The sequence below is a fragment of the Pundamilia nyererei genome, unplaced genomic scaffold (assembly GCF_000239375.1).
Source record: "Pundamilia nyererei isolate P.nyererei 1_Seehausen unplaced genomic scaffold, PunNye1.0 scaffold00136, whole genome shotgun sequence".
In the NCBI taxonomy this organism is placed as follows: Eukaryota; Metazoa; Chordata; class Actinopteri; order Cichliformes; family Cichlidae; genus Pundamilia; species Pundamilia nyererei.
Window position 1 is genome coordinate 732,810 of NW_005187537.1, and position 23,363 is coordinate 756,172.

The 23,363-nt window shown below is 40.6% G+C and overlaps 2 protein-coding genes across 2 annotated transcripts in view; one reads left to right on the top strand and one right to left on the bottom strand.

The window, feature by feature from the left end:
* Positions 1–4: 4 nt before the first annotated feature.
* cnnm1 (cyclin and CBS domain divalent metal cation transport mediator 1) lies at positions 5–21,905 on the bottom strand. The gene is made up of 11 exons (XM_005743842.2): positions 21,585–21,905; positions 14,315–15,830; positions 9,729–9,872; positions 8,460–8,600; positions 8,176–8,345; positions 7,859–7,958; positions 6,232–6,377; positions 5,516–5,759; positions 3,481–3,585; positions 2,497–2,598; positions 5–2,116 (listed from the first exon to the last, which is right to left on the bottom strand). Exons 2-11 carry the CDS (start codon positions 15,759–15,761, stop codon positions 2,037–2,039), a joined length of 2,679 nt encoding a protein of 892 aa, XP_005743899.1. The 5' UTR covers positions 15,762–15,830; positions 21,585–21,905; the 3' UTR covers positions 5–2,036.
* Positions 19,807–23,363, top strand: part of hpse2 (heparanase 2) — a 48,953-nt gene continuing 45,396 nt past the window's right edge. Inside the window, exons 1-3 of the mRNA XM_005743841.1 lie at positions 19,807–20,212; positions 21,902–22,056; positions 23,132–23,293. Of these exons, the coding sequence (XP_005743898.1) occupies positions 19,827–20,212; positions 21,902–22,056; positions 23,132–23,293 (703 nt within the window). The 5' untranslated portion in view covers positions 19,807–19,826. The remainder of the gene's footprint in view (positions 20,213–21,901; positions 22,057–23,131; positions 23,294–23,363) is intronic.

Below are 23,363 nucleotides of genomic sequence, written 5' to 3' on the forward strand. Positions count from 1 at the left end.
TCCAGTAGATTTATTAATAAATTAATTTACCCTTGTGTAGAATGATTGATCCATTTCTTGATATCTTTGGGTTGCTAATATATTCCTCTGAATTTTGCATTACAAAATGTATCTTTGTTAGTTTACCCCAAACTAACACTACATCAATCCTTACAAATATAAAGAGGTGAAAACCAACTGCAAATTCTGTAAAAGCCTCACCCCTAAAGTTCCAGATTCACACTTAGAGTCAACAGATCAAAACACACTCCCCCAGCGTGTTTGGTACAGCGGGGTCATTGTAAAAAGCTTAGCAGTGCAATAACCTTTGTACTTAGCCTTACCAGGCAGATTGAATTAAATCACTGAGCGTACCAGAACACCACCTTTGTGTGCATTTGAAAAGAGGCGGTGGCTTGACGTCAGTGTATGTCATATTGCTTTCGTCAGGCAAATCTCCCTCTGTTCAGGTTCAAGATTTCAAGAAAAGAGATCAGTGTAGTCCACTGGGGGACTAACTCACAATTTAAATAGAATCAATTCGTTTATTATTGCAGTAGGAGATTATTTCCTGTTTCTTATTAAAATGTTCCTTCTTGAGCAGCCTTCTTGTGCTTCCTCTGAATTCCCCAATCCCCATGTACATCATTAGTAGCTGTTAAAGCGGAACCTTCAATGAAGTCTGCAGCCTTGTTTTGTGCTTCTCCATTAGCTGGCAGCATTTGCTGATTCTTTTCAACGTTAGCAATTAAAACCCAAAATCTGCTGCCTATGTGTAAGCCATCTTAAAATCTACATAGGATTCAGGAAAGTCAAACAGCGTCTCAGTGCTGAGAATGTACTGCAGCCTAGTCATGCATCGTAGTCATGCATATGGAAAAGCAGGGGGTAATTCTATAGTAAAAGCAACACAGAGAAACATGCAAGTAGCAACTTCTTCTTCAGTAATGCCCCTAATGTTCATCTGGATCCCCTAACCCAAAGATCCAAATCCCATAAACCCCTAGCTTATTTTTAATTGGTGTGTGCAGCTTTAGTGAGTGACCCTGTGTGAAATGAACTGTACATAGACAACTTTCTATGCTCCCTATGAAATGCACAAAAGACAATGTGTTCTGCTGAATGCAATCAAACAAGAGATTAATGACTGTTTATCTAAAATATGAAGACACCGAGGAAAAAAGGTGGAATGGTGGTTGCTTGATAGAAACACGTAAGGTGTGTCTGTACAGCTACATTTATGAACTTTATGAATGAACGTGGAGTGCAGTGATAAGTCCAAGCGATTTACAGTATTTAGGAGGACTTATATTGCTATCTTTAAATTACTTTCCTCACACTTCCATATAAAAACTCAGGTATATGACTATAACCCTCTACGTTGCTGAGTCACTGAATACAACAAGTAGTCTTTCAAGCTGAGGATTAATTGGTGGCTTTTTTTTTTAAATATAGGTATATAGTTACAATGTTTCTCTTAAAAAAAAGTTGTGCTCTTATTGTTTGGCTTCCTATTTCCGCCACTGGTTAGTGTGTGTTGGGTTGTGTGGCAGTAGTTTGCCGCCTTATGGCAACATTAGGACAGTTCCCTGTGCAAACAGTGGTTTCAGTACAGTATGTGGAAACTGCCTTGTTAACATGACAACTCAATAATAAATATCAGTGTATCAGCTGGCTCAGATACTATCTAAGGCCCTTGTTGGGTTTATAGTGACAAAATTCAAAAACAAGTTACAGTTTAAATGTTATGAATAAATGTTAACCTTGTGGATAGAGCTAACATATAAAAGAAGGATGTGCCAGTAACTACAAAAGATGCACTGGTGCAAAGCTGGATAACTCAAATACTACTGTTTAGATCTGTCCAATCACGCTTTATATATCAAGTGGGCCAGGGTGGGACCTGAGTATTTTTGATGGCTACAGCAGATAAGATGGCTCAGTATCCTGAGAGTTGAAGGGGGTATACGAAGAGTTTGTAGTTAATGTAGTTAATCTTGTGAATGATAAAGAGGAAGAGGATGTGTGCGTCATCCCTCTTCCTACATGCCACTGTGCTAGCTCGTCACTGGCTGTTGCTCTGAACCTTCCTCCAAACTGTTTTCTCCATCCCGAGACTTTTTCCTCCTCTTGTTACCTAGAAACAGATGAGAACATGTTGTGAAAATGCAGCAGCTCTCATTTTTATAAAGACCAAAAGCATGATACTTGTACTACTTTTAAATTAAACTTGTCACAAACTAATATAACATCAGATGTACAGTACAGCAGAACTACAGCCTCAAATAAATAGATAAAAGTAACTGTGTTATATTGTATGTGATCCAGAATGGCTTAGTTGCATCTGGAGAATGAGCTTTGCAGGAAGCAGCAGGCTGTTGAGAAAGACGTAGCACATCACCTGTTGCTAAGATACACTCGGCACCGTCGCTATGTCTGACAGAAAAGTTGGGGCACATCTGACAGCATGTGTGGGAGTGCTGTCGCATTAGTGTTCATGACAAATGGCTTACTCACTCAATTTACGCAATAGCTTCTTGCCAATGTTCTCCTCAGAGCTGGACAGAGACAAAGAGCTTATGAAGGGAGAGGTGGATGGCTGAGACTCTGTAGGCACATCTGAGGGAGAAAGTTCGAGAGTGAAAGGGAGGGGGGTGCTACGTAGATACACGGCCCACACTAGGTGACAAGTTCTGCAAAAGATTTTGTAGAGTAGCTTTAAACTGAGATTCCTTAACTTGTGACGTAAGTAAAAAAAATGAACACATCCTCCACAGCTTGAAAACCAGGAAATACAGAACTATATTCACGCTCTGGCCACTTTACTAGGTACACTTAGTACCATGTTGGACCCCCTCTTGCCTTCAGAACTGCCTTAATTCTTTATGGAATGATCATGATTACACCACCCAGTTGCTGCAGATTTGTTGACTCCACATCCACAATATGAATCTCCCATTCCATCACATCCAAATGGACCTCTATTGGATTCAGCTCTATGCTGGCCATTTGGGTACAGTGAACTCACTGTCATGTTCAGTAGAACAGTCTGACATCATTTGAGATTTGTGACATGTCACATTATCCTATAAACGTTGGTACTAAGGGGACCGGCCATTCTCCTCTGAACTCTGACATCAACAAGGCATTTTCTCCCAGAGAATCATCGCTCACTGAATGTTTTCTCTTTTTCTGATCATCATTCATGGTTATGTAGGAAAATTCCAGGGGATCAGCAGTTTTTGGCACCAACAACCATGCAACACAAGTCACCTCTCTTCCCAATTCTGATGCTCAGGTTGTCCAGACATTGTCTACATGCCTAATTACTGCTACATGAAAAAATATTTGTGTTAAACAGAAACAGGTGTATCTAATAAAGTGACCAGTGAATGTATCTCTTTACTTATGGAAAAAAACGTTTTCTGGAAACTTTTTTTTTTTCATTTGAAGATGAAAAAATTAAATGTTTGATTGTTGGCTGTATCGAGCGGCACTCACCATCCTCTCCATGACTTTCTGGCCGGTCCTCATGGATATAGGGAATCTCATCCATGCGAAGGAACACGGTATCATTTGGACTTCTCTGCCCATCGGATTTACTGCCTGTAAAATGAAATTAAACAAGTAAACAAGAAGCAGCATATTTGTAACTCTACCTGAAGAGGGAGCTAGAGAGCTTAGTATTATTTAAGTGTTTTGGGGGCCTCCAAGAGGAGGCTGAATATTAAAAATAGTACCCAGTGTAGGATTAAAAGTAAAAAAGAGGACCTACAACTAGCAGAGGAAGTTTAATTCTTACATGGTAATTTAAAGCTGTAGACACTTTTTTTTTTTGACAACCAGAGTGGAGCCATCTGTCCGTGACATTTCTTAATGGAACTAACAAGCACACAAAAGTGGGTGACGGGCTACACACTGCATAAGACAGATGGTATGTGGGACCCCTTTAAGCTTAGAAACAAGTACAGATTGGTTGATGTCACATTTGAACGACTCCTGTGAGTGAGTCATTTTGAATATTTGCCGTTTGTGAGTCATTCTTTACGTCTGTCAGTGCCCTCCATAAATATGTTGAATGAATCCGATTCAAAGTGTTGAATTTCTGTGTTAAAGCTTTTCTCTGATTTCAAATATGAGGCCCAATGAAATGTTAATGCAAGTAAAAAAAACACCATCATTTCGCATCATTAGAGACAGTAAAAACCTCACAGAGATGGTAAAAGCAACAATCTGATACATTCTTAAAAAGAGTGAATGCACTGGTAACCTCAGCAACACCAAAAGGCCTAGCTGAAGAACAACTTTACATCATCTAACCAAGTCAAAAACTCTCTCGAGGAGGTTTTGTATCACTGTCAAAGCCTACAATCAAGAGACTTGTTTAGGAATGGAAATTCAAGGGTTTACAACAAGGTGCAAAGCATCATTTACATTCCAGAATAGAAAGATCAGATTAGATTTTGCCAAAAAACCTCTAAAAGGGCCTGCACTGTGCTGAAAAAAAAAAATCACTCGACCAGATGAAAACAAGATGAACTTGTATGGTTATGGTGGGAAGAGAAAAATGTGGAGAAGGAGAGAAAGGGCTCGTGATCCAGAGCATGCCACACTGTTTATTTGCTCATTATGTGTAAAAGCAACAAAGACTTTCTCCAGGTGAAGAAATTAGATAGTCTTCGACAGCCAAGTCAGTCACCTGATCTCAACTCATCAGTGTGTGATGAATGCAGAATGACCCACAAACAAGCAACAACCAGCTGCAGAAAAGGCCTGGCAGAGAATCTCAAGGGAGCAAACACATTTGGTAACGTTTGGCGTGTTCTAGGCAGCCAAGTGTTTTCATTTTTCAAGTATTAAAAACCTCTTTAAATTTATTTCAGCATGTCCAATTAGTTTTGAACCTCTGAAATTGGGAAAGTGTGTATAAAAATGACTGCAATTCTTAAACAGTTTGCGCACACGTTTTGTAAAACCCCTTGAAGTGAAGTTGAAAGTCTGCAGTTCAATCACATGTTGACTTACAGTCCACTGCAGTGGTGTACAGGGACAGAAGTCTTTGTACTGTATAAAATAAACTATTTGTTCCAAGTTATGTGCTGATTTCACACATGCATACTTATGAAGAAGTAGGGGACGATTAGAGGATGGAATTTTTATTATTATGAGCAGCTGATTTCATTTAATTTCTTAGTTTTGCCATAATTATTTATATAGCTCATCTTCAAATAACAACATGGGGAACATCAAGCTGTGTTTCCACATCACGGGCCATCAGTATGTTTGTTTAAAATAGTTAAATGGATCAATGGTGTTTCTTTAAAATTCTCTATCCCTGCTTTCAGATGCACAAACTTCAATTTGTGCATTTAAAGCTTGTTTTCCTCTTTGAAAGAAAATTTGACCAACACAAGGAAATTCCTCATACTTCAAGTTTAGGTGGTGTAAAAACCTGGTGCTGCCTGAGAAAAATCTCATGAACAAATTACAGTTTTTAGTTGACTTCTTGTTAAATAAAGGCATCTATATTACTTACGAACAATACGGTTTCTTTCATTGAGCTGCGAGGTGCTGCGAAGGCCACCATGGGGATGGAGATGTGCAAGGCGTGCCAGTCCCAGTCGAGTGTGTGTGTGCGTGAGGGGGAGGGCGATGCTGTGTGAGCGGGCCTCTGGGACCGGAGGCCTCCCTTTGCCATCAGGGTCCACCGCTTCTGGTGTCTGTGGGCTGCTGTCCATCCTGGTGGCCGTTAGGGCGTTGTGGTAGTGGTTTCTGGTGATCTGTGGGCCGCCAAGAAATCTGCCATTATCATCAGCGTTAGATCTGTGCGTGCAGCCACAGTTAAGAGTTGCGCATTTGGCCGAGAGGAAACGTGCACTGTGTTTAAGAAAAGGGAGGCGAGGTGAAGTGAGAGGGCACATGTATCATTTAAGGTTAAGATATTCATGCTTGAAAAGGAGCTCAATTATCCGCAGTGATTAGCGGAAAGAGGCTGTGTGGTGGGAGAGTTAGAGACAGGATGTCTGTGTTCAGTCAGAAACGGGGATCAGGACATATCAAAGGCAAATCCAGCAGCAGCGGAAGCATTTTTGGGAAATTTTAAGATTAAATGGAGGGAGCTTAAAAATTTTCTTCCTTTGTGGTCCCAAGTTTTTCCTTCAGTGCGCAGGAAATTAGAGATTTAATTTAGCCTATAATAACAGTGGTTTTCTTCATATTTTTCTGGGTTATGTGTGTGCAGCCGTCTGTAACCTTGATGATCTGCAGGTCTGTGAGCTGCCGGACTGAGTAGTCTGGTAAATAGACCCCTCCACCTGCAGTGAGCTGACCCACACTGCCTCCGCTCAGTAATGAATCCGACTGGTTCAGGCTGCTGGCCCGGGAGCTATACCTCTGACCTGAACAGAGCAGAAGAAGGAAACATATTTTGAGGTCTGTTTTTTTCTACATACATCATTTGTAAAGGTCAAAATCCTTAACCAGAATAAGCATAAAGAGTTCACACAAACAAGTCCAAGTTATAATGTCTTTTTCTTCTATATACCTCAACAAAATGTTCAATTGTCAGTTAGGAAAAAGTCTTGAGTTATATTTCTAAGCTCATTTAAGCAAATCTTATAACTCTCCTTCAAGTTTTAGTTATTCTTGAGGTACTTTAATTGTAGCTAACATAAATTATATTATTATTATACAATAAAACCATTGCATAATAATGTTTTTTTTAATCTCTTTCCTTCAGTGTTAAAAAGGTCCTCATTTAATGAGCCATTCATATGCAAAACAAATGATGAATAACCAGCAATCTGTCAAGAGAAATTAGGCACGATCTCAACAGTGCATGCCAGTCTTCCACATTTAATCAATCTGCTGTCACTACATTAAAGACACACACTGGCTCAGCTCCTTGGCTTAATCATCTTATTTCAGTGTAGCACAGCAGCCACGGGTAATGTCTTTGTCAGAAAAATAGGCTAAAAAAAGACTTCTAGGACTGATAAAAATTAAAAGCGTCAACAATCGTTCTCATGATGTGATTCGTGTGTAACAACTTAAAAATACAGGCAAAAGTCAAAAACTGAGCCCTTGTGCTGCAACTTTTGCTCACACAGTGGGTGAAGTGGTCCAACAGGACCCTCCATGGTGCTGTATGCTGCACTGGCCACCCTCATCTTTTACCTCATGCTTGGAAAATGAAGTCATATTTGAACCCCAAATGCATTTTAAGTGACTCACTCTCTTGCTTTACAAGAGAGCAGTAAAATTGTATTTGAATAGTAACTGAGCATGCTTTACGGAAGGTCATGCAGGTCCTTTTAATTCATCTACACTGTTTTCTGCCTGTTTTTGTGTTCAGCACTGTCTAGTGTAATAGCGAGAAAAGCTATTTTTGTCAGTTCAATGCAGAGCGATGAGTCGGAAAGAGAGAAAAAAAAACTGTAAAAAGCTGCTCTTTTGAGATGTGATGATTGTGCAGCTGTTTGAGAGAAAATTCTGAAATGTCCTAAGTAGGGATTTTCAGATTTTTAATGAGGCCTCGCAAATAGCTTAAACTCACCCTGAACATCACACGTAAAAAATGTACACACTACCGCCACAAGAAACCAGGGAGAGAAAGCAAAAGACTTGCTCTGCAGTCTTAGCTGGATTTCATATAATCCTGTGCAGGTCATGTCCTTCCACTGGGAAATTCTCTGAAATCTCTTCTTTTAATTACTTACTTCCCACGGCTGCTGCTGCTCAGCAGGCTGACACTATACAGACACAGGGTGGCATTAAGGCAGGAAATACACTTCACCTCCCCCAATGCACTGCATGTTTTCATCATGCGAGAACCTTCAAAATTACTCATCCATATTGCTTCATATTTCCAGTGAATTACCAATAGGCAGTGGTGGGATGACCGCTGGCATGCCATAGTAGGAAAATGCTCCGTTTTCAAACCGAAGAGCCTCTTTTCCTATCTCCACCTCCACCCGTCCCTGCAAGATTAACACAGCCATTTACATGGATTAGGTTTGAGCACTGCGCTAATAATGTGAACAGTCAATTGATTACTCATCTAATGGAGCATCCCACGCAGGGAAAAATGCACATTCAAATGCAAATTCACTGCCAGAACAACGCTGAGCACACAGATAATTGTTGCTTGCTTCCTAATTCTTATTCAAACCCTTTTTTTTATCAGTTTAGAAGTACCTGCAGGATCAGGATGAAGTAGTCAACAGGTTTGTTTCTCTGGAAGAGGTAGTGTTGAGGAGCGTGCTTGTTCTTGGGGTCGAACTTTAGGTCCTGCACAACGCTGGGATGTTTAATCAGCCGCAGCAAGATCTTTTCTGACAGGTGACACGGCCTGAAGGGCTCCACCTCTGTTGTGAAACAACACAAGTCAAGGGAGAAACACCACGTCCCCCGGCCTTTGTTCTCATGTTATTTGCAAATGCTTAGCATTCAGCTCATGGAGACAAACACAAAAATGCTACCTGTAGCCAAAAAACGGTGTGTTGCAAGCAACAGTTGGGCCGAGATCTTCACCTTCAGCTCATTTTCTGCCACTTTGAAGATAGAGAAGTCCTGCTGTTTCCTTTCATGGTTGGACACGCGCCTTTTTGTGCGATTATCAGCTATGAACAGACACAAATCCGAGAAAGTGCGTAAAAAATGTAGCACTTTCTCTGATGATAGGTTAGAGAAGCTCTGTGTAGTCATTAATTAGGTTTAATTACTTAATGTGCCATATATGCAGAGCGAGGTCAATGTTTTGTTTGCACTATAATTAATTAGAAACTACTCTGATGTGGCACTAATTAATTGGTGCACTTCTATATCCTGCATGCTTAGTATATTCATCTAAAGCTGTACAGAGCTGGAGATTATCCAGTGCTGTAACCTCTGACTGATAAATTGGCTTATCCTCTGCAGAGTTCTCTGCACCTATATATATATATATTTATTTATTTATTTATTTATTTATTTATTTATTTATTTATATATTTTTCATTAAATGCATTATTGCTACAATATTATTTCTAGAACAGCTGGGTTCATGAAAAAACTGTATGACAAAGCTCGAAGAGATTAGGTCCCTCGTGCTATATATAAACACACAAACATTATATGCAGACACACAGGTGCACCACTCACAGAAACTGCTTTAGACACTGTATATAATTTCAGCTGCAGCACACTTATATTATATCTTGCTGTCTTCTGAGAGCAGGGGCTGCTGTGAAAACGTACAGGAGAATAACAAAGGAAACTAAAATTCAGTGAGCGAAAGCAGGTGCAGACTGGACTAGATATGAAATGAAGGGAGCTTTGCATTTGAATTCATTTGAATCCGTGGAGAGTGTTTCCAGCCAATTAAAAAATAAGGGGATTATGGCGATTATCTGAAGAGACTGGGTCATTTAGTCACATTATTTAATTAAGAATTAGGAAGGAGCTGGGAGCAACAGGGGAGAGAAGGTGGAACCAATAGCAGGATGAGAAAATAGCAAAGTCGAAGGACCACAAAAAAACCCATTCCATTCACAATTCATACTACAGCATTATTAGTTGCAGTCCTAATAACTGGTATGGGAATTTATGCTGATTATCTGGGCATTTTCCAGTGACGGCTGGAGAGCACAAAGCTGAACAAAATGTGACAGCTGCTGCAATAAATTAAGCGAAAATCTTCTCAGTAGGGGAGCTGGAAGCAATAAGATAGCCCTGATGCAGAGCTTCACAAACACTATGTTTATACATACTGTACAGATCTGTCTCATCCACAATCTCAGACTTGATGATCTCCTCTATAACGTCCTCAAGGGTGACGATGCCCATCACTTCATAGAAGGGGTCTCCCTCGCCTTCGCTGTTCACCTGCTGCACCACTGCAAGGTGGGACTTTCCTGCAGTCATCAGAAAAGAGAAGAGGACAGGTTAGAATGTTTTCAAAATGGGAGCTCGGGCTAAAAACTGCTCGTGCAATGTGCTGAGAGGCAAAGTGAGCAGATAAAAATAACTCCAGTCAACAGCCTCCAACTGGCTCTGTGCAGTCAAGATGAAAATCAGCATTAATTCACCAACTAAAAACCTGAGGGATCTATCCCAGAGGTTAAATTGAAAATGACTTCAATGCCAGACTTGCCCTTGTTTGTGTTCTCAGACAAAAAGAAAGTGGACATTGGGGGATTAGTCTCCAGACACTTTGACAGTTGGAAGACTTGGCTTCCTTACGTAAACACAGAGATTACACAATCAGTCTGGGGATGCCTGCATCTGCTGAATAAACTGCCCATGCTGCTGCCGCCTCGGTAAACACTCATGCCCACACGTACACACACCCACAGCACATCTGTACACATCCATGAGCAAACCGAGGGCTCACTGCGACTGTGTTTAGCTGAACGCGACAAGCCTGTCGGACACAATGACGTAGCTCGCCAGCATCATCCTTGATAGAGCGAATGTGACAAGAAGTCAACGCCGCAACCAAACTTGAACATACAAGGACAGAAAAGTAAAAAAAATAATAATTATCAACGCAAACAAGTTGCTCTATATTGATATTTTTTTTATTATCATTATTTTCTGTTCCACTCACTTAAAAATCAAATATGTTGAAATATGCTGAACTCATCAGTCTGTTCTGCTTTCATCAACACGAGTTAGTCTGGTGACCAAATAAGTTACCTAACCAAAATGATGTCACTAGACCACAGGTTCCAACAGACACATGAAAAAAAAAGTCTCCAGCCTCACTTTGAATAAAATATGTGGCTCAAATAAGATGGGCCGATTTAGGGGATCACCGCCAAGGGATAAAATGGATCAAATGCTTTAATCCACTGCAACAAGAGAAAAAAAAAATCTGATTGACTGACTGGCAGTCATATCCAAACATGAACCTCTGGGTTGTGAGGGATTGACTGAGATGGTGAGGTTGCACTCACTCAGGTCTATGTCTCTGCAGAGCTCAGGTGAGTCAGCGATGGATTTGCTCTCAGCTGCTGATGTGCCTGGGCACCGCATTACATCATTCATATGTTACATAATACTCTTGCAGAATGACGCACACTTACTCACACACGCAGACACACATGCCCGGAGCAAAACTGGGTCCTCCATGGTTGTCCCTTTTGCAAAACGTTTCTCCTCTACCACTTTCTGTGGCTCTGTCAGTCTATGTTAGAAAACTGTGTTTTAGATTGTGCATGTTTGTACCTATTTCTATCTGCTTATTTAACCACAGCATTAAAGCCAAAATGAGATCTGGAATAAAATATTTCATTTTATGTCTCCGGAGCAGTAATTTTCCTCTACACTGGTGCACAAACAGCTTATGAAAACAGTTGGTTTAAACTGTGTCTACCTTCTGTGGTTTGTTAATTGAGTCTGAGCCTATTTTTTGTAGTGTAGTTGCGGCGTTGACTTCTTGTGACATTCACTCTATTGAGTCGTTGCAGGGATGATGCTGTATTAAAGTGGCTTATTTTCCAAAATATGTGTAATTGAATCTATTCGGTTCTGTTTTTAGATACAAGTCTTTACTTTGTGTGTGTGTGTGTATATATATACACACACACACATGATAAATGTGTTATAATTCTATATAATGTTGTTTAGAGTTCAACCAAAAGCAATATTAAAAGGAAAAACCTATTATCTTTAATGCATTCTAGTAAAATTTATAATGCAGTGTTTTTATAGGGGTGTTGCTACTATTACTTAAGAATAATATAAGAATAATAACCTTGCCTTTTCCTAATAAAAATCTAATATTTACAGCAGCATAAAACACTGGCTGCAAAAGCCTAAATGTATAAATGGAAGTCTGCTCTGTTCAGGTTTCGTACATCAGCTCAGTCAATTTGATTGCCAAATGCTTTACATTGAGCAGGCTTGCATCAATATACGAGCAACTGTTTGGGAATGTAATCCTCTTATAGTGTACTTTCCAAGGGTTGGATGTTCACAAATAATATGAACGATAACATAATAATTGTCATATTTAAAATCTTTTGCAGCCTGAAGGCTCTGACCCACAAACACAAGGTGCCATGGTAAAGCTTTCCAGGATTTTACTGCAGCCATCTTCAAACGAGCCATACTCGTTGTGAAGTCTTACTATCTTTATTCTGGTCTTCAGGAATCAGTTGATTCTGCTTATTGGTAGCTAAGGATATCCCACCTCTTCACCCTGAAAATTTCTTTGTTGTCGTGTGTTTAGAATAACCGTCCTGTTGCATGATAAAAATTCACCCTGAGAGTTTTGATGCGTATGATTCAGAGTGAGCAGGCTACTTATCCTGGCCCTTCACCAGCAGAATGAATAAATAGACAGTTATAAATAAAAGCCAGCGTGCCTGTTCATTTGGCAGCCATACACACCCAAGCCATAAGAGCAATACCACTATGCTTGACATATGAGGTGGTATGCTTTGACTCATGAACTGTTTCTTTTTATTCTCTGGTATTTCCTCTTTCATTTGGATAGAGCCTGATGTTTATTTCAACAATCCTTAGGATTTGCTTTCCACGACTCCCCCGGCCTTCCTTTTGTATGTTTTTGTAAAGTGCATTCCATCTTTTTTATTTTAGATGTTTGCAGAATTTTGTATCTCGTGTTGAATTGTCTGAGGTTGTGGTCATTAAGTATTCTCTTTGTTGATGGCTGACAAAGAAAAACATGCCTCTAAAGAACACTGTGGAAAGCATTTTTGAGTTGCTGTGCAATCATAAAGGGGGGTTTTCTTCAGCATGAACATCCACAAGAAAAGCAGCTTCTTTGCTATCGATTTTGGAAAGACTTATATTTGTCTGATAGATTTTTACTTGTTTGATTGCATTATCTTTTCACTTGCTCTGTCACCTTTTTACCAAACAACTTTAAAAAATAAAAAAAGATAATTGTAGCTGAGACTGGAGAATCTTTCTATTTCAACTTGAATGTTTATGAGGCCTGAAAAACTGAAAAATGCTAACTGTCTGCATGGCTAAGTTCTCCATTCAACAGTATGTTTGCAGACGATAGTATCTTCCTGGTGACATTTCCATTCTTTACTCTAACACAGACCTCACCTCTGCCCACCAACCATCTCAGTGAGACATCATCACAGCTTCCAGCCAGGCTTCCTGACCAGCAGGAGGCTTTTAGCCATGAAAGCAAAGTCGGAGGGAGGTGAGAGAGGAAGGGAAAGGTTGGAGCTGAATTTTTCATGGTTGCTCTGCAGGGTTGGTTGGCGATGACCTACAGAGTGGAAGGAACTTCAAAGTCACAGTGGGCTGACAATTAAGTGTGCACAAATAATTTAAAGGTGAAACCAGGCTTTACACCCAAGAGAGACACACAAGCGATGCTGACACACATGTGGGTCAAGTGTGAGCTCATGGATCACTTGTGCCAGACCAAAGCTATATTTCATAATCCCAGGCAAGGTGAAGTGTAGTGGACCTCCTGAACTGTAAGTGGCAACATAATTCATTATCTTGCCAAGGCCAGCTGCATTCAGCAGACATGTATTGCCCTTTCTTTGTCTATAAAACAGATTTCCTTGCATAACAGCTGTGGCAGTGTGTCTTTATTTTACAATGTGACACTTTCAGTCGAGGAGTCAGAGGTTTTTGCTACTGAGCGCTAAATCTGAATCATATTTAATGTTATCAAGACTGAACATAGTCCCTAAAGAGAGGCAATGCACTTTTCCTCTATAGTAAACTGATGTTATCACCGCATGTGCGGCAATGCTGTCAATTCACTTATCAGCAAAGATGGCTATCAGAGAAGAGAGAAAGATGAATTCTGGTGTAGGCAAATCGTGCAAAATTCCTTTTTTGATACAGTTTAGCATTTCAAGCATTTTAAGTGAGGAGCCGATAACTGATACTTGCATAGAAATGGGTACCGAGCCTGGGGCCAGATGAAGTTCACAGTGTTGTCATGGGAAGGCGACTTAAATCTCTCTCATCACATAAATTCTTAAGATAACCCTATTATGGTAGCCTCTAAACTCTAGCTGAACCAAACACACTGTGTGACACAGTATCAGATTTCACATATGTCTCTCACTGCTCTGGGGATCAAAGGGCTTTACTGGCAGGCCCACTTTGAGCCAATGGGCTGATGTATACATTGACTTCTGGACTGAAAATGTAGTTCTTAAGTGCACAGTCACTTCAAAGAACATTTAACTCCTAACTGGTGGGAGGTTGCTTTAAAACATATGGCGCCTCACATGCTCAGCTGACTTCTTACTCATAAGTTGTGTAGAGGTCCTAGACAGGACACACAGGGAGATATGAAGACTGCAGAGACCAAACCTCTGATATGATTTAAAGTGAAGTGAGTTACCTCTCTTAAATTCCTCCAGCATCACGTCCAGCTTGGTGTCACTGAAGACGCAGTGCATGGGATGCTTGTAAAACTGAGTAATTGTTTTCAAAGGAGTGCAATCGTCAGGATCCACAAAGGCTAAATCTTTGACAAAAAGGATGTCTACAATGTTGGACCTTTCGTTCTCATAAACAGGGATGCGTGTGAAACCGCTCTGCATCACATCCGACATGGTGCAGAAGTCCAGCGCAGCATCTGAGGACAGCATGTAACAGTCTGACAGCGGTGTCAGCACATCCTCTACGGTCTTGGTCCTAAGCTCCAGGGCTCCCTGGATAATGTTGAGCTCCTCTTTGACCAGGTCGTGGTAGGGGTCTGTGACACGCAGCATGGCCACCAGTTTCTCCCTCGTGTAAAAGTTGCTGATCTCTTGGTGCAGCATAATGTCCAGAATCTTGGAGACCGGGTAGGCGATGGGGAAAAATATCAGCATCAACAGGCGGGTCGCGCACAGGGTCTTGGATGCGATGGCGAGACTGTGCCTGGATGCCACCGAGTGAGGTAAAATCTCGCCAATAAAAAATATCCCCAAAGTGCATGAGGCAGTGGAGAGAGCGGTCATTCCTAAGATCTGGCACATCCACACCACAAAACACGTGTTTGTAAGCACGTTACCCAGCACCACAGTGCAAAGGATGTAGTTGCCATGTTTACGCACTGACTCTATTTTTCGCGCGTATTTCTGTTCTTTCTCTGTGCCGCTGTTCTGCAGGACCCGCAACTCGACCGGGTCCAGAGACAGCATGCTAATATTCAGCCCGCTGCACAGAGCAGACAGCCCCAACAAGAGCACAGAGACTCCTGCCTGCAGCCAAGCATCTGCCTCTGGAGGTCTCTCCACCACCGCCAACCAGAAGTCTTTGGTGCTCAAGTGCTCCCATTTCACTCCATCGAACGCGCACATGGAGTAGTATTTGATCACCTCGTCTCTGCGCAGGTCTTTGGCGAGCAGCTCCACTAAGACTGAGTTATGACTTGAGGTGGATCTGAAGGAACCCAGCAGCTCGATGTCTGAGCTCCGGGCATTCTCCTCTTCGCATGGATTCCCCCTGGACAGAAGCGGACTTTCTGCATCTCCACTGTCCCCACCTGGTTCTTCTATAAACGCGATCCACGGGGCGGCAGGTGCTGCGTCCGGTCTGCCGCTGATGTTCAGGCTGTTGGGATTTTCGGTACCTGGAGAAGCGGAGTAGTAAACCCTCAGCATGAAGCGGGTCCCCTCGATAGCCCTCAGTATCCCGTCCTGCACGGACAGTTCTCCGCTCTGGGTGTCTTCAGGCCGGACGCCGAGCAGCGCCGTTGTCTTGGCCGGCAGGGAGGAGATGGTGACGGTAAGAAAGAGGAGGGAGAGCCGGCGCGGATGCAGGATGCTGCAGAGAGCATCCGCAGCATCCGCAGCCATCATGCTGAATGAGCCGCTGAAGGACACGGGAGAACTGGGTCACGTGGTTTGCGGATGGGATGGATGGAGCAGCTGGGTAACATGGAGAGAGAGAGAGAGAGAGAGAGAGAGAGAGAGAGAGAGAGAGAGAGAGAGAGAGAGAGAGAGAGAGGAATTCAAGTGTGTGTGTTTGTGAGCTGGCACCTTAAATATAAATGACAAATCCTGACGTAAGCCTCGCTTATTTGCTTTCTGCTGCTTTCTATAAATAGAAAGCAGGAAATGCCCAATCATTTATGATTCATGCGATAGAGCCCCTACAGCTACGCCAGAGGAAGATATTTACTTGCTAAATAGTAGAGATATACAAGCTGAATACAAAAAAGAAACTAAATGAGAAAAACTGGGATGTGTATCAAGTAAGCAAATGAATAGAAAGAAATGCTGCGTTGTGTTGTGTGCCAGTTTGTGCGTTAGTGCAGAGCTCAGACTGCATTATTATTTTTAGTAATTTTTTCATTTACAATTTTAAACTCCCCACTAGATGGCAGCATCGCCACCTGTTTTCGGTGCAGTACAGTTTGAAAAACTGTACTTGTTGCCTTTCAGGATAAACACATAAATGTAATGTGTTTCTAAAATCTCTGTTATAATAGTTTGTGTTTCAGTAACCGCATCCCTTAACAAATTAAAACACAGTGTCGCTGTATCTAAATCTACTTTAAAAGAACACTCACACATTTCATATATATGTAAATATATATGTATATATTATAGATATCACTTTTAACTTCTATACGCTTTGGAAATATTAGCCTCTGTTTAAAGATTATATGACAAGGAACAACGTTTTACTGACTTTCATGACGTTTAAATGTTGACATGAAGAGGATTGTTCTTGTTTGTTCGTTTGGTATTTTTGTAAAAACAAACTAAGTTGCAAATAAATAATTACAATCAAGTCCCACAGATCATTATTATTATTACTATCATTATAATTATTATTACTACCATTATTATTTTTATTATTGTTGTTGTTGTTATTATTATTATTATTATTATTATTATGTACAGTTCAGTGATCAGCTGGTTCAGATCTAACGCATCTCAGTTCGGTGACCGGTTTGTGGGATTTACGATGCAGAAAACTGAAGGCGCAAAGGGCAAACAGTCATTGCTACACTTTACTCAGACGACAAAAAACAGCAAAACAGGTTATAAAACTGTCACTCCAACTGTCATCCTAGAATGACAGAGAGTTTTCCTGATAAAATTACACATTAAATAGTTTGCCAAACAAAACCAAAAAATATATGCGTATAAAAAAATTCGCATCGTTAAGGATTATGCTGATGTATGAATATGTCGACCATATATGTTTTACATGAGATATTTTTCACGATCGATCAAAATAAACGCATTGGAGGCGGTAAAATAAATCTTAAAGAAAGCCAACCATTGAGTCCGCCCAACAAAAGTCGCCGAAAATGCTCTGATGATTCAGTGTATTTGTCTAAACCTAATTCTGCTTAGGAAGTTTTTAAACGTCTCTATGCTCTATTCTTTTATTCAAACACCCTGCTGGATGAATGATATAACTCGTGCTGCTTTTCTGCTGCGGTCAGTAATTTTTTTCCCCCTCACAAAGCAATAATTTCCCATGATTGCAGCAACAGATCTTGATTTTTATACAGCAGCAGTGTCTTTAACATTAAACACTAAACAGACAGAAAAATACTCAGTTTAATTAAAGCTGCGAATCATTTCCTGAACAAACTATTGTAAAGTTTACATTCAAAAGAAGCAACGAGAACATTACCGCACATCATGATTAAACTCTCCCTTCAAATTATTAAATCCGAAATTAGAGTAGGTTAGATTTGATCGAAGAACTAGTCTATTGTAATAGTAGCAGACTATTTTCCCTCACTGAATATGTTTAACTGATTTAATATTTTCCTAGAAAGTTTTTCTTCTTCCACTGACAGCTTAGAGTTAACAACATAACTTTATATATAACTTGTGCATTTTTCACTTCTTTTTATACCGGCCCGTGGAGAAGCTGAGAGTGTAAAAAGTCACCGTGCTGTTTTGTTTGGTTTAAATTAGAGTTTCAAATCCAAAAACAACAAACCAAACCGTTTTCAAATTTCAGCAGTACAGTCGATCGGTAGGCCGTAAAGGAGTTTAACATTCACTAAAACAACAGCAAAGAGAAAATATAATAGACAAAAATTCCCTGCGTACTCATCCTCATTATCCATGCCATTTCCTCTTAGAATATTATATGATAGTGCTGTTTCGATAGGCTAAAGGTTCCGTTTTCCTTCTTTTAGAATAAAATATCCTCAAGGGTGAGATAGATGTCCCAAAACGCATTTGAGATCTAATTGTATGAAAATGTTAAATATTTTTCCACTGAAAACTAAAACTGTGGTTGAATTGAAAGCGCATGTTAATTATGATGTTATCTGCGCCAACTGACAATATGAAGAAATGCGGAAAATCAGACTTTGTGCTTTTCTGCTGCTCTTGTTGACCGTGGGTCTGCTTCTTCTAACAGGCCGGAGAAAACAGGCTACCACCCCACGGAGAACGTTATGTCAGAGTTTCTGACACTCGTGAGCGACACTAAGAAATATCAGCCCACTTTGTACCAAATAAAATCAAAGGATGATCTTTTAATCTGCTTTGTGGGGAACTTTTGTGTCCCTAAACCTAAAGCCTGACTGCTTGGATGATTCTGTGTTGTGGCTTCGTGGATTCGTGAGTAGGTGTTGTATACCGGAAAGAAACGATTAAATTGAGCTTAACTTTGTGCATTTTTTCTCTTAAGTACTTCGTTGCTCATCTGTGAGACAGCAGTGACCTTAAACGACGATCGCCTGAGGAGAGCTTGGCGCATTGCGCCCTGGAAAAAAAGAAATAAGCGGATGGGGGGAAGCGCAGTAGCCTGCACTTTGGTTGGTGTGTGCTTGCTCACAAGTATCCCAAGAACATCTGGACTAAAGCCATATAAAGAATTTATAGGTAAGTTCCATGTGCGGAGACTTACATCCCAAACTAGTTTTGAATGCTTCTGAAAAGAGGCCAAATATCCAGACTGGCATCTCCAAGTGCCATCTCTAAAATGTGCAATCAATAATCTATTTGTCAAGAAAGCAGAGCCTTTGCAATGAGCATGAGTTATGCTGCTGACAAGATCTGTTTTTGTTTTGAAGCTGAATTTTTGTTCTTTTGAACAACAGCCTCGAGATTCTTTTACTTTTAATATTTTCGACTTTTTGCTGGAACGTTTAGTTTAAGAAATACGACGTAAAACGTCTCTGCTGTAATAATTTCTTATGATGGACAACTGAGATTTTCAGTTTGGCCAGGCGATTAGAGGCCTGCGTACGGTCAGCCTGAATTTAGGTGAGTCTAAGCACAACTTCTGGAAGATCTTTATACAGTCTCCCATTGCGCTATCAATATGGTTATTCTAAAATTATTTTTTTTCATATGACAGTATTGCATACATTTAATCCAAGTTTTGCTTTTCTTCAGCTTTTTTTTTAATGATTGATTATTATCTTTCCGAAAGGACCAGCCGCCATGGCTTATCATTTTTAAGGAAAAAAGCCGTTTATCCTCGCCCAAAGGACTTAATCGGTTCTAAATGTGTACTTTTCTTACTTGTTGGTATTTGAGTATAGCTTAATTACTGGACTGAACTCGAGTTTTCTACAAAATCTGATTTTGATTTTACCATTATAACAGCGTTTTAAGAAACAACGATTCATGTCAGTTTCTTCAGAAAACAATAACCTCTGTATTCGGTGTTTAGGGAAAAAAAACTGCAATCATAGTTGGTAAGACTAAATTCTTATACTTGTGAACTGGGAAGACTTTCGAGTAGTCTGTCCTCATACCTCGGAGAACCTTAGAGGGGCGGTACTGTCTTCTCTCCTCCTACCAGTTCTTGCTCTCACAACGGGAAAGGCTGGCTCGGGGCGTGCGCTCTTGCGTGCAGCTCCCAGAAATACTCGGAGGGGCGGGGGGCAGGGGCGGGGGGGTGAGACAGCTAGACAGGAAGACAGATCCAGATCGATGAGACCGAGGTATAGAACCGCCATCGAACTCCTCGGAAGCAGAGTTTGTTTAGTGCTTGATTTCTTTCCACCTTTAAGCTTCTTTGCGCACACTGATCCCCCTGCTCTCCAAACCAAGAAGATGCCCAAATCCTCTCCGCGCGTATTCCCATGGCCCTCCCTGTGGCTGGCATCGTTGCTTATTTTGATGGTGCAGTCGGTGCTCTCGTCCTCCTCTACGTATCAGAGACCTGCAGTCGCTGGGAAGCGCCAAGGCTTCTTGGAGAGGACGCTGGTTCTCCTGGATGTCAACACCCGCAGTTCAATCAGAGTCCTCAACGAAAACTTCCTCTCTCTCCAACTGGACCCCTCGATCATCAGAGACGGATGGCTGGACTTTCTGAGGTACAAAAGAACCCTTTCCTGCTTGTCGTCTACATCGATCTATATGGGTGCCCTCCTCTAAAATATTTGGAGGTTATTTTATTCATTACGCACGCAGCCACGTTGTCTGAGTTGTCATGGATCGATCCAGCACGTTTCCTTCTCACTCCGGGAACCAAGGCAGTCCAGTTCTCCATACTGATTCTGACTGAGGTTCGCAAAGTTTAACTTTAAAAAAGACTACACTGCGAGTGGACGATTCCTTCAAAAACTGTCCATTTAGGGTTGCAGCTGTTATAGTCTACAGTGTGCACTGTTGCATCAAGATTTGATAAAAATGATCTAATGTCTATCTAAATCTAAAATGCAAAATGTCACTTTCATAAGTTAGCCAATCTACTTTTCACCTTCTGAAAATAACTAAAAGAACAGATCGACTGGTTCCAATGGCAGCTATGTTGCATTTTTTTTAATAATGAAGGGTAACTATTTATTTACTGCTGACTTTTCACCCTGAGTATTTCTCTGAACAGTTGGAGGAAAGCACAGACTGAGACCACGACCCGCGCCACTGTCACAATATTTTGGCTAATGAAGCGCAGCATTATTAAAACCCAGACTTTCAATAATAACTTTAAAGTGTGTTTAAACTAAACACACTGACAATACCCTAAGAAGTCTCTGGCCCGCTATGACATGTATTGAGTAATGCCAGATAATGTTATTCGGTACAGCTTCTTATATAAACTGGAAACCACTCAGTGACAAAGAATGAGCACATCTTAATCCGCGCGTGGCCCATTCTCGGTTATTATTTTACAGTAAATATATGACAACATTTGATATTTTATTCACATAGCCGTTACACTTCTACGTGTCACCTAACCACTGTTCCAACTTTGATTTTTATATTTATTATTATTGTAGTTCGTATTGTTGTTTGTTACCCTTACATAGAAATGACGAGGATTCATATGTGTGATCAACCAAAATTAAAAATTCAGTAAGACTCGTGGGCCGTTTCCGCATTTTTCATAATTGAACTGGATTATGTGGTTTAGACTGACAATCGAGCAAAGTAGAAGTCTCTCTCTATACTTTGAATTAGTTTTTAAAAAAATGAAAACTTCATACTCACTAAATATGAACTTAGCTTGAATAGCTTTGTATGGACTACACGCTCCTTTTGATCGGCCTCTATTTCACGTGAATAAAGAACATGAATAAGTAAAAGGCAGCTTGAGTGTATGAAAGAAAATAGGTAAAGAAACAGCAAGTTAGTTGGGAAAAATATTTTTAAAATATTGAGGATAGAATTGTTCGTCAACTACACAAAGCATGTGTGTGTGTGTCGTTGTAATCCTTTGTTCATCAGCTTGTGGCCTTGTACTACCTGCTGTAGTGGCTGCCAAATGCGTCGTGGGTCTGCAGACGAGGGGGAAAGTTTTATGATAGACCTGCAGCAAATTAGCAGTTACGGGAAAATCCAATTTCTTCTGTAGCTAATCTGTTTAATAGCTGGATGGTCTGAAGTAAACGGAACTGAAGAACGGGAGACAGGACGATCACAGAGAACGACGACTTTTTACTGACTTTAACAAATATATCCCTCGTTATAAATGTACACAGGTTAGCAGTTTTAACGTGTGAGTCTAGTCTGTAAAAACCACCCAGTTGCTGAAGTGTTTTCTTTTTGTCCCATATCCGCAGCTCCAAGCGGCTCGTGACCCTGGCGCGAGGCCTGTCGCCCGCGTTTCTGCGCTTTGGTGGAAAGCGAACAGACTTCCTGCAGTTCAACAACCAGAAGAACCTCGCCAAGTTCAGAGGGCCGGGACCAGACTACTATCTGAAAAACTACGAGGACGGTGATTAGACATGACATTTTCTCCTCTCTCTCTGGCCCCAGTATTTATTTTAGACCGACTTTTAGAAGATGATTAAATGTTTGCTCTCATGTCAGTCCCCATTTCTAAGAGGGAATGTTAAATTCTCTGAAGCTAGGGTTGCCTATTTCTTCATAAAACTCTGTGCTACGCTGCCAGTTTAAGGAGTCCTAGCTAAAACGAAAGCGAAGACGAGAGAAACAGAAGTTTAAAAGAAAAGTTAGAAAACAAATCATTTTACTAGCCGCTACAACTGTTTTTAATATATCGCTCCTATAGTATGGCTATGCCCTTTTCACAGCAGGACGTTATGACATGAACACAGGTGTTATCACCTTAATTATGATTCACACCTTAAAAGCACAAAACCTTCATTAAAGTTGTTGGAAACACCTGTGTTTACCTAACATTTCATGTCACAATGGCGGCTTTTCGCCGTGGTCCGCAGAGCCAAATATTCAGTTTTTCATAAAAACAAAAACAAAACATAAATAAATAAAAATTAAAAAACGGCAGATATTTGGCTAGATATTTTTATATGGCTTCACTAAAGTGTGTTGACAAAATATTAGAAACACGTCTTAGTATAACCCAGTGGACTACAGTTTAACGCATCCCTAATGTGTACACTTTAAAAATTAACTTGGATTAATTTTATTTAAATAGTTTGATCGCACACTTCATGTTAGACACATGATAAAGGCAGAGCACTAGACTGTATTCATTTTAGATAAATGTGTGTTATCAAAAAAAAGTCACAACTGAGGATGTAAATGGCGATGTAAGGAGGTGGTCTATATACTTAGTCTTGCTAGATATCAATAAAACACGTGTTTCTTTGAATAGTAACAGACTGGGTTACAGATATAACTTTATGTTCTGGCTTTGGCAGTGTGTTAAACTGCCGCAGCCTTCTGGTTTCAGTGTGACTGAATTAAAATTTTAAAATAAAAAAAGATATGTACAATTAGTTTGGGGTGAAAAATTGCAACATAGGTTTCTCTATGGCAAAAATATTAATAAAATAATAATTTTTTCCGTTCATTCTGGTTTTCAGATATTGTGCGCAGTGACATTGCACTGGACAAGCAGAAGGGCTGCAAACTGGCCAGCCATCCTGATATAATGCTGGAGCTGCAGAGGGAGAAGGCAGCCACCACCCAGCTTGTTCTGCTAAAAGAGCAGCTGTCTAACATCTACAGCAACATTACAATAACAGGTAGGAGATCACACACACACACACACACACACACACACACACACACACACACACACACACACACACACAC

What these genes read in the sequence shown, in the direction of transcription:
- cnnm1 (XM_005743842.2), bottom strand. Translation starts at nt 15,761, where the DNA reads ATGATGGCTGCGGATGCTGCGGATGCTCTCTGCAGCATCCTGCATCCG. An exon ending in TGAAAGAAACCGTATTGTTC is followed by an intron (nt 3,586 to 5,515) that starts GTAAGTAATATA and finishes TTCATTTTACAG; the next exon opens with GCAGTAAATCCGATGGGCAG. An exon ending in GAAGCTATTGCGTAAATTGA is followed by an intron (nt 2,117 to 2,496) that starts GTGAGTAAGCCA and finishes ATCTGTTTCTAG; the next exon opens with GTAACAAGAGGAGGAAAAAG.